At 45.3% G+C, this 16893-nt stretch overlaps 1 protein-coding gene across 7 annotated transcripts in view; it reads right to left on the bottom strand.

Moving 5' to 3' along the window:
* Positions 1-16893, bottom strand: part of CADPS (calcium dependent secretion activator) — a 415573-nt gene that overhangs the window by 42247 nt on the left and 356433 nt on the right. For all 7 annotated transcript variants that reach the window (XM_074344558.1, XM_074344560.1, XM_074344559.1 and 4 more), the window contains one exon: positions 3230-3262. In XM_074344558.1, the coding sequence (XP_074200659.1) occupies positions 3230-3262 (33 nt within the window). The remainder of the gene's footprint in view (positions 1-3229; positions 3263-16893) is intronic.

Here is a 16893-nt window from a genome sequence, read left to right as displayed (position 1 = left end):
TGTATAGCACAGGGAACTATGTTCAATACCTTGTATTAACCTTTAATGAAAAAGAATATGGAAATGAATATACATATGTATATGCATGACTGAGACATAGTGCTGTGCACCAGAAACTGACCCACTGTAACTGACTGTACTTCAATTAAAAAAAAAATACTAATGCCTAGACTCCCACCCCCAGAGATTTTGCTTTAAATTGGCAAACAGCCTCACACTAGTCCTTGTAAAAGCTCCCCAGATGCTTCCATGCAACCAAGGTTAAAAATCACTGATTTAGTCCACTGGTTCCCAACCTTGCGGTATGTATCAGACTTGGGTGGAGAGCTTTTTAGACAGAGATTTCCAGGCTCCACCCCAGAATGACTGAGTCAAAATCTCTAGAGGCAAAGGCCTGGGAATCTCTATTTAAAAACAAACAAACAAACAGAACACAAACCAAAAAGCTTTTGCCAGGTATCACCTCCGCACATTCTGGTTTGGGGACCACTGACTCATCAGGTGATAGTCACGGGGGAGCTGGTGAACTGACTCTTCAAAGCAAAAACAAAAACAAAACGAAACAACAAACCTTGATCGGCAGTGCCTGCCGATTTCCATGGTGTAAATACACTCTCCACGGCTGAATCTGAGCTACCAGCGTGCCCTCTCTGAAGGCAGAGTTGGAAAGAAATGGGCACGATGGACTCTTCCAAGCCAGTGCCAGCGGGCTCTACAGATCAAACTGCTCCCACTTGAATCTTCACTCTCCCTCTTACTTGTCAGGTGACCTTGGCCGTGTCACTTAACCTCCCTGTGCCTCAGCTTCCTCAGCTGTGAAACAGGATGGTAACATTACTCCCCTCATAGGAGGAGAATTTTGAGAAGTAAACAATGTGCATATAGGACCTGTGTGTTATGTCCTATTATTTTCCAAAAAATCCTTTATTTAGTAAAACACTTATTATAATATTATTTGCTATAAAACTAGCTTGATGAAGTTGAAGTTTAGCTTTGTCCTGAGCCATACTACTTGGTGAAATCATGGTGAAAGAACACATATGATGTTCCAGTCGTATTTTTTTTTCTAATACTCAGTAAAATAATGTCTCGATTATCCAGATAAAGATGTTTGTCTCTGCGCTGATGGAAATCATCTTGCAGATGACATCGTGTTTAAGTCTCAGCCCTGCCACTTACCAACTGTGGGATCCTGAGCACGTGAACCTCTCTGTGCGGCAGTTTCTTCATCCTTAAAGTGGGACTGTTGTGCAGATTAAATATAAAGTGCTTAGAACAGTGCCTGGTGCACAGTGGCTGCTTTAGAAGGTTTGGTTGCAGTCGCTGTTAGGATGATACTGTATATCATCGGTGGTAAACGGACCACACTTTGGGGACGTGCTGCATCATTTTCTGGTGCCTCCTTAGAGGGAGGAAACTTGGCTAATTCATTTTTTTCCCCTGCATGTTGATGGAGAGTCCATTTTTATCTCATCTTTACAATGACTCTGCACCTGGCTTGTAGGAATTAGGCTGAACCAAATGAAATTGCCAAGACCTGACTTTTTTTTTGCCCTCCCCCAAATTATTTGACTTCCTTAATACTTTCAGTTGATACTACCAGTTGCCAGGTCACTTTTTTTCCAAGTATTTGGGTCTTGTCTACTGGCCACCTGTTCAAACCTCCCTGGTGAGATTTCCCCTGCTTTAAGGTGAACAGAAAACAGACCTCAGCTACCAGATCTTTGGGTTGGAGGCTAGAATTTCAATTTCTATTATTGTTGAAGACCAGTGTAACCAGGGTTGATGTCAGCAAATTCATCCCCCATCTCACACTGTGCAATAGAGCAGAGACTCGCCCCCCACCCCCGACCTTCTCTCAACCCAAAGGCTCTACTCCTGCTGCTTAAATACCTAGTGAGCACCAGGTACGGTGCAGAATGTCCCACGTGTGTATGTGATTAAGTCTTCACAGTGAATCTGTGACGTGGGTATTATTACCTCTATTTTAAGGATGGAGAAACAGGTTCAGAGTATTTGAGCTGTTCGCTCCCTGAGAAATGAAAGTTTATACTTTGGGGCTTGGGAAAATAAATTACTTAACTTCTCTCCTTGCTCCAGGTATGTGCGCTCTTTCTTTTCTCCATTCTAAGGACTATCTACGCGAAGGAGTCAGAGGTCCCCCGAGGACAAGTATTATATAAATTCAAAGCATAATTGTTGATTGTACATTCTTTCATTAAACAAACAAAATATATTCTAATGCTAAGTTCACTCCAGTTTTCCATTTTGCCATCCTTTGAGAAATAAGCCAATAAACCATTATACACTTAGCTTCCTGGGGAAATGAATTTAAATGTTAATATAAATCCTTTCAGAAAAAAAAACAAATTTCAACAAATAAGTATTTGAACAAGGAGGGTACTTAACCACGTTCAGAATGAGAAACATTCACTACAAGACCCGTGGTGGCTGTTGAGATAAGCTCTCTAAATTTAATATTTCATAATAGAGACTCGCACCTCTTTTGTTAGAAATGGAGAAACAGAATCATTTTCTTTCCCCCTTTATTGGAATATATTTAAATCTCTCCAATTTTATTTTGCTAATAGGCAGAGCAAAGTCGGCCTAAAGTGTATCCCCGATTTATCACAGGTAATCCCACACTCCAGCATTCATGTGTAGTACTTAACCTCAATTTAAATGTAAATTTTGGGCAACTTTGAGTGCTTTATCTGTGAACTTTGAGAGCTCTCTCCATTAATGAGGTCTGCACTAATTATAAGCAGTTTTGTGAGGTTTCCTTAAAACAACTGCAGAATCGACCCAAAAATGAACAAATTCAGAATTTGTTTAAAAAAAAAAAAAAAAAGTACTGGCACCCTTGTGCAAATTTCTAGCTCAAGGCCCTACTCCCAAGGTGTGCACGCAGGAGGGGAGGAGAGCCCAAGGGTAACAGAATGAAATAGACCAGAGAAACCAACAAAGACGGAAACGAAAGTGAACTGGGTTTACCCTCAAATTGGATCTTTTTTCCTGTTGAAAGAAACCATACCCTCTTCTCGTCTCAAAACAATTGTACCATGAAATATTCTTGGCTTCCTTTCTTCTGGTGATTCAAGTCAGGAAGATACAGTTTAGCAGGAACTAATGAAAACGGCACCATCAAAATTCCCATGAAAGCCAAACCCCCCCCCAAAACAAACAAACAAACCCCAAAACCCCACAAAAGCAATGTTCAAATACTCACAGGTACATCCACATACTTGGAAGCTGCCTTCACCTAAGGAGGAAAGAAGAGGATGGAAGTGAGGCTGGTGTTTATGTTGAATTATTCACAGCTCAATGCTGTGTCACCGTCAGAGTTAAGACAACATGCTGGCACATGGAGTTGACCGGGAAACACAGAAAGGTACTAAAAAAATAAAGTCTGTTTGCTATTTTTCCCCCCACAAGCCAGAACCACTTCTTTGGAGAGAAAGAGAAAGAGGGAGGGAGGGAGGGAGGGAGAAGAGGAGAGGGAAACAGCAAAGTTTTACTGACTGAGATTCTGGAGCTGCCGTGAGAGATTTGCATTTTCCTCCCTCCCTTTAAAAGGGAGAAAAATGACTGTAGCTAAACCCAAACCGATTAGCGAGGGCTCACTAGTCTAGAAAAGCAACTAAGGGCATTGTCACTTCTTGTACCTTGGGGTCTTTGTGTAATTTGGCTGCAGGTTGGTCCTAAATGAATCCTTGAGTTCTCAGTTTCCCTTTCCTCTCTTCAAGAGGAGGGGATGTGGTGGGTGGGCACCCTTAACCCAGAGGGGGATGGATGTCTGTGGGTGGGAGTCGGGAGGGTACCAGAGCCTTTCAAAACTGGCCCGAGGCTGTTGCAGCCTCTCCTGGTTTTAAATACTAGAAACCCCAGAAGGGAAGTGCAGGAAGCAGGTATGAAATTTATGTTTAGTTTTGAGGGAGGGAGAGTGGTAGAACAGAGTGTGTGAGAGCATGGAATTTGGAGTCAGATCTGGGTTCCAATCCTGGCTCTCCAACTGACAAGCTGTGTGACCTTGGGCAAGTTACTTCATCTCTCTGAGCCTGAGTTATCTCATCTGCACAATGCAGATGCAAACAGATGCCTATTTCAGCAGGTCAATACAAGGATGAATGCACACAGAGTCCTAGGACACAGGAAGCAGGGAACAGATGGAGGCTCTGAGGATCAATTCACATGTAAATCGAGGGGGCTCTGGATGCTGTGAGAAGTCAATGAATAGCTAGGTTTCCTACAGGAAAGGTGACTGATATTCTGTGTGTTTTATTTTGACAGAGGTCACACCTGTTCCTCTAGACACAGGTAAGACTTCAGGGTCCACCTATGGGGTCAGAGAGGGTTTTTAGTTCTGTGGGCAACTGTGAAGACTGCAACGCACACCAAGCATGTAGGATGTCTTTTCACATCTCAGTGGGCTTCCTCTTGCCACGTGACTGAGACCAACCTCGGGACTCTCCACCCACGTGTCTCCCAGGAAAGGTGAGTGTTTTTCCCTGCTGATCTTTTTTTCTCAAAATCACTTTTCCCAAAATGTCAACTCTCAAGAAAGAGAAGCCAGTGAGCCAGTGAGTGGGGTGGAAAGAGCCCAGGATTTAGAGTCACAAATTCTGTAAGGGACAGAACGAGTTGACCTTGGGATCATCACTTTGCCTGGGTTTCTTGATTTCTGGAACAGGGTGAGAACACTGTGGACTTTGTAGGGCTGATTTAAGAGCCCGATCAAGTGACAAAACATCAGAGAACATGTGTCCTAAAGTTGAAAGGGCGGAACGCACATTGATTAGTTAATTATTGTGAGGGCAACGCGCTCTATCTCCTGGAATCATCGGCAACACCCAAGATGATCCTTACATTCTCCTGTTACAGGCTCTCTGAGAACTCAACATTTTCTTTTCTTGGCAGCACTGATTGCAACTGCAATTCAGTAATTTTTGTGCAATGCCTGTCTCCCACAGACTGTCATGTCTTGCCCATGGCTGTCTCCCTGGTGACTTACTTGGTACTTGGCTTAGAAAGGGCATTCAGGAAAAATTTGTAGAAGGAAGGAAGGAGAAAAAGCTAGTGACCAGGGCTCATTTCAGGATGGCTGAAGAATAAGGAGACCAGATGGAGAAGCCACTTTATGAGACGGTCTGAAAGTCAGCATTGTTGCGTACATAGCTGGATGGCAGCAATGGCTGGTGGGTAAAAGAAACCCTCCGGGACGTTAAGGGGCTACCTGGAAAGCTTTCTAGATTTTGCATAATTAACTTGTTACTAAATGATTCCTAGCCCCAAATCTCTCCTCTTTATTCCTGGTCTAGAATTTAGTTTGAGCAAGAAGGTGTTTTTCCTTTCACGTCTCCTCCGTGTACATTAATATGTAACATTTGTATGATGTTTTTCACTTTGCAGAGAGCACTTTTAGGAAGAGTTCCTTCTTTAAGCCACCTGGCAAAAGGGGGGCTGTTAGTCGTATCTATTTATGACTGAGAATACTAAAACTCACAGAATTTAAGAATTTATTTGATCATGATCTGAGCCAGAAGGCAGAGAAACCTGGACTCACACGTGGGTCTCCTGCGCCCCCAATTTTCCCTTTCGACCTCCTGATCTCCTCACCTATGGCAGAAAGTATGAGGAATTTAAGCATCAGTGGTCAGGGCACATGTTGACAAAATAATGCTTCTCAGCTACCGATTGCCTCCTTTGCAGAGTTACTGCTTGGCAGTTGGTAGGAGTTTGGCTACAGCTGAAATGATCAACCTTTAAACACGCCTACTCTTACCACTAACATGTGGTTCCAACCCAGAGAGAATGACACCAGTCAAAGTCGATTCCTGTCAAAGCAGTTTGGGAAGATGAGGCAAGCTCTACGTCATGACCCAAACAATCCCCTCTCCTACCTGCAGTGGCCTTCAGTTTGTTAGTTGCTATAATGAAAGGTGAAAACAGCTCAGAGTAAATTATAGCCCTATTATTACTTAGAAAGATGTGCCATCGAACTTCAAGAATGATGTTGAGTTTATAGGGCTATCTGGAAATGCCTTCTACAAGGAGAGTAAATCAGATGGCAACTTGCCTGGAAAAGGAAGGGATAATGGTGAAGAAAATGATCATCTTCGTGTAGTTAATCAAGGACCTTCAATGCAGAAGGACTGAATTTGATCACGGTGGTTCTGGGGCAGAGAATCAGGACGAATGAGTAACACAACAGGGCCCCAGAAAGAGGTGCAAACAGCTATCTCAGTCCAGCCGGGCACTGGCCAGCCGGGCACTGGCCATCTCTGGTGGTCAAGACCTTGCTGGAGGAGCTCAAGCAGAAAGCACGTAGGATGCTCTGGATGCGAGCCCTTTCCTGTGTGAGAGGGTACCTCTAGGGCTGTTTCCTGTTCTGTGTTCTCTATTGCTAGACTCCTTAGGAGGTAGAAAGCTGCCATCAGTTCAATCTTTTTTTTCCTCAATAGTACACATGTCAAGATAAAGCAGAATGAATAAACAGGCAGAACGAGGACCAGAGCTCTGGTCCCTAGAACGCACCCCTGCCTAATGCCAACAGTGCAACCTTTAAGCATCACATTTCAAGTATCCACAGGACTATGTTTTTTTTTGTTTTTTTTGCCAGCCATACTCTTAAGTAGGGAGGAAGGACCAGATCCTTGCAGCCCACTAGGGGTTTGGAATGATCGCCAAGGGTCAGAAAATCCAAGCGCACACCCAGCACTGTGTCTAGATCAAATAAACAAGAGATCTTACAACCTACACAAGACTAGTACCCATTGCAGGTAGATGCTGTTTTGAGGAATAAAACAGAAATTCCTTAAAAAGCACACCTTATTTTGTAAAATTTCAGCATTATGCATTTTTGCCACCAATGGTTGTCAAGAGTGTGTGTGTGTTTGTGTGTCATTTTCTTTTCCAACTTTAAAAGAAATCTTCTCGGTGACGTGGCTGAAAGGACGGGCTGAGGATTGGCAGGGTGTGAAGTTGGGCTTTGCCATCTTCTAGCTTGGTGACTTTGACCAAGTTACTCATGAGATGGTCTCTGTAAACGGGACAATTGTCGTGTTTCTCAAAGGAACACGGAGAGGACTGAATGAGGTCATCCAGCTCAGTGTGTAGAAAAGAGCTGGGAACCTGGTAAAAGCTACCAAATGTACCTCCTCTTACTGGAAATACTGGCTTGCTGGTGTAGATAAAGCACCTGCTCCTCGTCCTGGTGGCCACGGTGACACTGCTCACCTCTAGCCCATGGGCAATTGCTCGCCCTAAAAAGGAGGCTGGAATCTCCCCAGGTTACCAGCAGGTTATCTGAGCTGGTTCTCAGTCTGGCCAATCTCCTGCCAATTCTGTGAACAGCTCAGGCACTGGAGTCCTGTCCAGAACACTGAGGCGGAAGCAAAGACCTCGCTCCCTCCCTCAGGCTGAGTGAGCCAGGGTGTGACTGAGACGGCAGCTCCCCAAGCCAGGGTGCTCTGTTATTTTCAACGACGCGTCCTTACTGCTCGCTGGGTCCAAGCCACGTGCCCCGGGCACAGGAAATAAGATTGAGGGAGAAGGCTTTGCCCCAGACACCTGGCCTGGCATCCTTTCTCTGTAGGGACTCAGTTCCTCTCAAGGGAGAGGCAAGATCTGTGACTTCAGCCAGACTTCATTTCCTGAGACTCTCTGCTTTCTCACTGTCCCCTCTGGTGGGACAAAGACTGCCCCTTCTCCAGCAGTATCTATGGACACCCCCTCCCCACCCCTCGACCAGACAGAGCTGATTCTCAGAAGGGAGGTTCAAAAAAGAGACACGAACTAGGAGAGGCTGATGGAGACCAAGGGTAAAGGAGAGACGAGCTGTCAGTGAGCAACCAGCTGTCAGTGTTCCTATTGTCACAGGCCTGCTGCAAAGACCAATTCTTTGGTACAGAGCAGGGCATCAGGGGCTGGAGATAAAGGCATTAGCTCCTTGATTCCTGGTCCCCTCCTTGGATGATGCCTAAATGCACAATGTCTCCAAACACCCAGAATGAGTCACGTCCATTCAACAACCCAGAACTATAAGTAACATTTCTTGAGTGCTTCCTACATGACCAGTGATGCGTTAGGAGGACGGCGTTTGTTCCATTTAAGCCTCACACCCATGTTTGCAGAAGGTCCTATTAACACTCCCATTTTCCAGTTGAAGAAACTGAGGCTAAGAGCGAGAAAGCAACTGGACTTAGAGTCACACAGCTAGCAAGTTACAGCTTGGGACCTCCCATCCCCGAAGCAGAAACCTACCAAACCACCTTTATTAACCAGCCACATTGAAAGTCTTGTTTCTTTGTGTGTGTGGACACAACCTATAATGGCTTCCCCAGGAAAAACGCTGGAGAGATGTGCATAATTATCTGTGCCGACGCAGTCAGGGCAGAAGGTCCAAAACAGTTTCTCTGGCTTGAATGTCCCAGCTAATTACTTCGACCCTCCACCTGACTTAGCGTGTGTAGACGGGCTTAATGGTTACTCCATTGAGGTCCTCCATTATTTTTCAGGTGCCCAAAGGTAATCTTTTCATTGAACACTCACCATTCTGGGATTTTTCACAATGCTCATGACTAAGGGATTTCCCTCTGCCTGGTCCTAATAAAGGGACCTCAGTTAATCACTGTGGTGCTTTGATAGGGAACGCGGCAGGGGCTTAAACCACTTCTCTTGCTTCATTAGGGGAAAAAGCAACCCAGGTGCAGACCACGAGGACCTCAGGGTTTGATACTATTAAATCAATGTGTGGACAAAAAAAAAAAAAGTGGATTAGGGCCCTTTTTGCAAACAGAAGTCTGGTGGGTAAGACTCAAAGATGGAAGAAAAAAGAAGTCTGAAGAGATACCACTGCATTAGTGACTGCCTGAGCTCTCCTCTCTCCCCATGGTCCCTTAAAAAAAAAAAAAAAAAAGAAAGAAAGAAAAAGGAAAAAACCAGCCTAGGAAATGATTTGTTCTCCCCACGAGCGGACTCCACCCCTGCCCATTTGACTTCACAAGAGCTCTGAGCTGATTTCTCGGTCTTTGCCTACAAGCTGCAGACCACACCACCCTTCCAAGGGGCCAGAGGCACTGACTCCAGTGTTTGGCTTGTGAACTTCCTGCTACAAAGAGAACGATGCTGTTTTGTTCCTTTCGCCACTTCACTCACCCAGGGGATCTTAGAGGTCTGGATTCCTTCCTTTTTTTTTTTTTTTTTTTTTTTTTTTGGGAGTTGAAGCAGGTCAGTGTGTAACCATGCTACTGAGTGCCACCACCATCTATAAAATGATTTTATCTTTATTCGTTGAATCTTATCATCTGTCACCATCCTCACATCTAGAATGTAGGCTCTAAGAGAAGTAAGAACTTCTTTTTCTGTCCCCACCATCTGCACGGCCTGGTGTATAGCAGGGGCTCAATAAAAATGTGTTGAAAGAATGAATTTCTGAGCATGGGACACTTTACTCAGGACCCAGGGTAGAGGTTTTTCTAGCGCCTTCTTGAAGATGGTTTTTAAGCTGCAACACTCTTAAAGAATCACTTAAGAAAAAATGCAACCGGGTGCTATCAATTCAAAGGGAAATGGCATTTGTTGCTGCTGTGAGATCTTAAAGGGTCTCCGGTTTCCCCACACTATGGGCAGCACAGGGTAGAGCTAAGTGGTGGGCTCCGGAGTCAGACACCTGGGCTGGCCTTGGGTTCCATCAGCCACCGGCCGTGGGCCAGGTAATGAACTGCCCTAAGTGTCAGCTTCCTTCTTGGAAAACAGAGGTAATGACATTACCTCCTCACGGGCCGGTTGTATAGATTATTAATAAAAAAGATAGTTTTAAGTGTTTAACACGTGCAGGACACTATTCAAAGTGACTTGTATTCATTCATTCATTGAGTGCGTGCAAAGCATTACGTGAGATAATGTGTGTAAAAGCCTGTGCGTGGGACCTGGCACATACTACGTGTTCAATAAATGTTGGCTATTATTTTCACATTCTCTTTCCCTTTTACATCCAAAGGGCTGATTTGATGGTTCAGGTTCTAGGGCACAGGTTGGGTTATGTTTGCTAGCGGGCAGGGATGTTAAAGCTTAAATATCTGCACAGGTAGGTATGATGGCTCTGTTTCATGGTTAGAATGTTTCATAAGGTGTGTGACCAACCCTCCAGTAAGAGCCCCGGCCATCCTACCTCCTCTTCTCTGCTGGCCCCATACCGGGTTGTGGTCTAGACCTTCTCTCTGATTCTATTTCTCCTTGGCTCCACAGGCCTAAGCACTTAACAAAGAGATCCCTGGAGACCAGCATGGCTCCGTAGAGCTCTCTGCATTGTAACATGGACCCGAGACCCAGTTCGCAATGTGGTGGCCGGAGATGCCTGCCATCACTCATTTTGCCCTGTGTGGGTGCGCCACTCGCATTGAGAAGTGGGGTCTCTTCCTCCATCCCCCTTGAGTCTGGGCTGGCCTGTGACTGCAGTGACCAAGAGAATATGATGGAGGTGACCCTATGCCAGTCCTGAGCCTAGTCTTGGAGAGGACTGGCAGCTTTGCTTCCTCACTTCTGCTGAGGCGACCACGCCAGCAGAAGCCCAAGGCACGTGGAGAGGCTCAGCAGGATGAGACCCCGTATGGGGGAGGAATAAGGCACACAGAGACCCATCAAGTTATCAGACATTCAGCCCCAGCCCAGCTCAGTCACCTGCTGAATTCAGCCAAGCAAGTGACCCCCATCGGTGCCACATGGAACCAAAGAATCTCCTGGTCAACCTCTTCCCAGATTCCTGACCCAGAAAATCGTGAGCAAAATGAACAGATTGTTTTAAGCCACTAACTTTGCCGTAGCGTGTTATGCAGCAATAGACAACCAGGATATTCAGGAAGGTGTTACTTGGTCTCATATTCCCCTAACTTTCTCCATTGCATGCATTTCCCTGGAGGATGCTGTGGGGAGGTCGCTGATGGTCTAGGATTTGGGCATTCCTGGCTCTCCTGGCTATAAAAACACCAATGAATCACCTGATTTTCACATGATCCTCAATAATATTTATTGAGCACATAAGTATGGGGCACTGTGCTAGGCAGCTTATGTATAATTAACTCAATTAATCACCCCTGTAGAACACTGAAAGGCTCCTTTTACCATCCCCACTTCACAGATGAGGGCTCTGAGGTTCAGAGAGGTTAAGCAACTCTCTAGAAGTGAACCAGTGAGTGGTGGAGCTGGAGTCCGAGCTCGGGTCTGGCTATTAAGTGCAGAGTCCTTTCACGACATCAAGTTGTTGATATTGTGAAAATGATGTGTCATTCTAAAGCCGTTTCTTACCTAATGATCACCTGGATGGGGGAGCAGGGGATCCTATCTGCATGACATATGGGGGCTTTGGATCAGACAGATCTCGGTTGGAATTATGCTCCATCACTTACTGGTCGAATGAGCTTGTGAAAAACTATTTAACCTCCCTCAGCTTCTCATCTGTAAGATGAGGATAAAAACAGTATCTTCTTTATTTTTAAAAATCTTTGTTAGTGGAGGTATGGGGGATTGAACCCAGGACCTCATGCACGCTAAGCATTCATGCTACCCCTGAGCTATCCCCAGCCATACAATAGTATCTTCTTTAGATACTGTTCTTGTGAGGCTGACCAGGCTGACATCATGCTAAGTGCTCAACGCAATGCCCGGTACCCAGTAAGAACTCACGCTGTATTAGCTCGCGTTACTACCGGTGTTTAACTCACCTGCTGTTAGCTGCGAGTTGACTGTACCAGGTGAGGTCCCATCTACTGTTTATAAAACAAGGGTTGGCACACTATGACCTGTGGGCCAAATCTAAATCTGCTGCCTTGTGAATCAACTATACTTTAGAAAAAAAAAATTAAAAAAAATCTAGCCTGCTGCATATTTTTGTGTGGCTCATGAGCTATGAACGGTTTTCACATTTTTAAAAGTCTAAGAAAAGCAAAAGAAGAATATTTTCTGAAAAAAAAAAAAAAGAAGAAGAATATTTTCTGACATGTGAAAACTACAGGAAATCGACATTTCAGTGTCCATAAATAAAGTTTTATTGGAACACGGCCATGCCCACTCGTTTGTATCTTGTCGATAGCTGCTTTCACGTTAGGAGGGCAGAGGCTGAGTAGCTGTGACAGAGATTACGTGGCTTGTAAAGTCAAAAATACTTGCTCTCTGGCTCTTTCCAGAAGAAGTTTTCTGACCTCTGCATTAGACCACACTTAAGTGGGAGCCAGTGGGGTGAGAGTGGGGGCGGGGGGTGGGAAATCACAAGATGTAAATTTCTCACCCTAATTTGATCGTTAACTGGTTGACTGATGACTTGTCTAACCTGTTGGCCTCTGGTCTTTATTATAATAGGGCACAGAGCTAAGTGTTTTCTCCCGATTCCTTCCAGAAATCTGACTCTTCGATGGTGCCCAAGGCAGGTTCTAGGAAGAAGGTGGGAGAGAGAACACGTCCCACACCTTGAAAAGGTTATAAATACTCTACCAGTAAAACAACAACAACAAGATATTACTAAAATTTTTGCATTAATAAGAGCTTTGGAAATGAGGTTCCAGGAGAAGCTGTAGGAACAGGGAAAGGGGGAAAAAAACATTAGAGATAAATAAAGAGCATTCACACAGGTACCAGACAATGTAGCAGGGCCCAGAGGGTGGATATCAGAGTGACAAGACGCAGGATGTGTGGTGTGTTTATCCTGTGACAGGCACCGTTTTCGGTGTTCCTTCTGAACCACCTCACTGAACACTCCCGGCACCTTTCGGCTGCAGCCTCCTCGTCAGTACCTCTCTGGTCTGCTGTGAGGATCAACGAAGGTGATACACGCCCAAGGACACGGCAAGTCCTCGGCACATGTTAGCTATTACTATCGCAGGCCAAAGGAACAGCCCTTCTATTAGCAAAATCTATTTCTGTTAGCAAAGTCTGCTCACTTGTCCTGAGTCCTGTTTATTTGCCTGTATTTTTCCTCACTCTCCAGTTTTCATGCTTTTTTTTTTTTAAATTGTGTGTGTGGTGCAAACAGGATGGGCAGGGTTTACATCTAAACGCACACAGCCCCTGTGATAAGCATCACTCAGGCCAATAACATGGGAGAAACATGACCACGTCATCCATCAGCAGATTGGAAGTACCTGGAAAAGGATGCGGGCATTATAATGGGGACTAGAGGCCGTGCGGGGAAATGGTGGAGGCTATAAACTCTGGAGTTGGATTGTACGGGGCCAAATTCCAGCTCTATCAGTTACTAGGCAATTAAACTTCTCCATGACTCACTTTCCCCATCTTTAAAATGGGGGTAAGAGCACTCCTCATGGAGTTACTGCGTTATTAACTGAGTTTCCGGAACAGTTAATAACCTGGAGCATAGTTAGAAAGAGCTATGTGCCAGCCATTACTCTCATTTCTGCTGGAAAATCAGGTTGCCCTAGGGAGTCAGACTTGTAATATTAAGCTAGGTCTGGCCCTGCACTGTCGGACAGCTACAAGAGGCTGTTTAAACTGAAATACATGAAAACAGAATGCAATTAAGAATGCAACTTTTCCTTGCACTAGCCACATTCCAAGTACTAATGAGTCACATGTGGTGGAAATTTCAGATACAGAATATCTCCATCACCAGAGAAAGTTCTCTTGGACACTGCTGGTCTAGACTCCAGAGACATGCATAAATACAGGTTATTACATTTTTTGAAGTGATAAGGATGAAGAGATGTGTCATTCCGTTCCCATGTGAGAATAGGAGATCGGCTGGAAGAAGCAGCAGAGGAAGGAAGAGGGCAGGGGTGCGGAGGAAACAAGAACTAAAAGTGGGTGGGCATTTGGTACAGTCATAAAGATGCCGAGAGAGGAATGGTGATGCCGATGGACCTGTAACAGGAGCTGGGGGAGGAGAAGTGGAGAGGCTGATGCTCTGTCCACTACAGTAGGGAGGCAGATAATCTCTACGATGGATAAATCAAGAAATAGCAATAGAAGAAATAGTACTTAAGAGCTAGGAAGATTAAAGCAAAGTTGTTTGGAAGGGTCCCTTCTTGCGTAAGGGATTGAGGGTGGAAAGGGATGGGATAGAAGATTGCTTCTTTTAAAAAAAATTATTTTGAGTCTTTCTGTGCTATTTCGTTTTGCAACCACGTATGTCTATTTCTTGCATAAACAATTACTGCAAAAAGAACAAAATGAAGGATGGAATTTTTAGCATTCTAGCACTGGCGGGAAGAATGTATCTTCCTTCTCCAGGCTAACTTCTTCAAGGTTTTTGGTTGACTGAAACCATAATTCTGAGAAGCAAAATGTAGCAAACCTCTCCCCTCCCTTAATACATAATCTGGATGCTCTAAGTGCATCTTGGGAAGAGGAATAAATTGCAAGTGCCAAGCGAGGGACTGACGGCTTGGGGGAGACAGAATGTGCCAGTGGGTGGATGTACTGGGACTGTGTGTGCGGGTGAGCAGTTGAGCAAACCTCGGGGGCTCCTGCTTGGGGCCAAGTGACAATTACAGTGTAAGCCCCTTCCAACACTTTCTGAGCCCTGGAGAAAAACGCAACCCTTGAAGTCGATCTGGGATCATACACAGCATGACGGTTTGCCAGAGCTCTGCCATCAGAGGGGCTGAGGCGTCTTCACTGTTTGCCGAAGATCACTGGTGTTTCCGGCCGATGGTGAAGGGCTCTGCCCCCGTCAGCACCGGGTAAATGCCGCGTAGACGCACACCCACCGTCAGGCCATCTCCCCTCACTTGCCTTTTTAGGAGGGCCAGGCTTGATAAACGCTGTTTTTACAGAGGTGGCAACTGTGACACCAAAATTTTTTTTATGGATAGGTCATCAGATGGCCATTGCAGAAAGATAACACTGGCTTCCAAACTTGGATTCACATTGGAAAGCAAAGAGTTAAGCATCACTATGTTTTAAAATAAAATTTCTCTAAATTGCCTATAAGTGGAACCAGTGTTAACTTTTTTTTTTTTTCAGATAACAGAAAGAGAACATTGAATTCCAAGTCTGGACTCTCACTACTGTTCTTCCTATGACTGGCTATACGAACTTTGGAAAAGTAACTGTTCAGTCTTCTCATAGGCAACATAGAAATACTTAATATCTAATATGCAGTCATATATAAAAATATGGATGCATTTACCAATGACCGAATGCCTAACTCACACTATCTTATTCAATTCTTTTAAGAACTTGTCTCCTCATTTTACAAATGAAGGAACTGTGGCTCAGAGAGGGTAAGATGTTTCCCCAGGGAACACAGCTAAGGAGGAGTAGAGCTCTGATGTGAACCCAGGTGCATCTGACTTCAGAGGATCCACTGCTACAGTATGCTGTCCCCCACCCTCAACCGCCCTGCCCTACTTTTTCACGAGCTATTTTACCAAAATCTGAAGATGAAATCCAGACGACAGCTTATGGATGTATTTTGCAAAGCACAAAGTGTTATATCATGATGATCGTCACTCATTACCACAATAAGACCTTGTATGTAACGACTGATGTAACCGTCACGGTTACTCTGAAATGACCTCTGAGGATCACTGTAAATAAAGCTGCAGAGGGGGCCGGGCGAAGGTGGGAGAGAGCCCAGGCTTTCCGGGAAAGCATCCTTAGGGAAGAACATGAGTTGTGGGGCTGCTGGTTGATTGCACGGCTCTGTGCATGTTCATAAATATTGATTGTGATTAAACTATTATCATAGTAATGAGGGCACTAATACCTTCTCCAGCCCATCCCACCACTCGACTCGAAGTCCCCACCTTTCATTAAACACAGAGCGGCTGGCACTGCTGGGGCGCTGGGCAAGAGGCAGGGAGATGATCTCTATTAAGCAAAAGCATTCCGTTCCATGCGCTGCTTAGGCGCTGCTGCCTCATTAACGAGGAGAATTGTTCACGTCTCCTGTTGCTCAGGGTACTGTGCTCTGAGACTGGGTCCAGGAAGTGTATGTTCTCAGCTCTCTTCCCCCCCGGGGCTTCTGAGCAGATGCCCGATTGTAAGTAGACCTGTTTTTCCTTCCACTCTCCCTCACTTCTCATTTCCCAGCCCTTCATTCCCACAGAGCATTTCTGCAAGGCTCAAGGGCTCCTCCAAACCCACCCTTTTAATGCTGCTGAGATTGAATGATGGGTGTGTGCTTATTACGTGCCTGGCATGAGGCTAAGCACCTTATTAGTAATTCACGCCCACAGCAGTGGGTGTGATGATTATCATCATTTACAGATGAGGAAACTGAGGCTCAGAGAGGTTTAGTGACTTCCTAAAAGACCCACAGCTGGCAGCAGCATGGAGCTGGAATGTGACTGTGGGTCCACGGGACTGCAGGGTTTACCCTCTGAGCCGCTCTTCCATGCGTCTCTATATGTGCCATCCTCTCATTCTAGGAGAAACTCAAAAGTGCTGATTAGAAAGTTTTAATTTTATAAAAATCTCCAAGCAGGGAGGAAGGCTTATTTTGACTGATTATAAGTGGGGGTCTCTGCCCACCTCTGACATTTTTGGGTTTTTCCTTTGCCTTAGAAACATCTCTCAATTCTAAGAAGCCAAATCGAAAGCAAGCTGGAAGAGGGCAAGGGCCATGTCTCACTCGTGTCCCTGCTTCCACATGGCCGGGGTGCTGAGTCAATGAGGCTGCTACTGTCATTACTCAGTTAGTCATGCATCTGCACGAAGGGGCCACCTGTCACCCCACTGACCTCCCCTTCTCCCTGCAGCTGCCTTAGCCTGAACTCAAGGGTGTAGACTGCTTACATCACTGCTGCCAGCGACAACTGGCCTCTCATAGCCAGCCTAGGTCTGCTACACAGTGGGGAGGGCTTTTCTTCCCCCCACCTTTCCCCCCTGCTCATCTTAGGTAAAGAGGAGGGAAAACAAACACATGGATAAGACAGGACG

The sequence above is a fragment of the Camelus bactrianus genome, chromosome 17, assembly GCF_048773025.1.
Source record: "Camelus bactrianus isolate YW-2024 breed Bactrian camel chromosome 17, ASM4877302v1, whole genome shotgun sequence".
NCBI classification, from domain to species: Eukaryota; Metazoa; Chordata; class Mammalia; order Artiodactyla; family Camelidae; genus Camelus; species Camelus bactrianus.
This window is presented reverse-complemented; position numbering and strand designations above follow the sequence as displayed.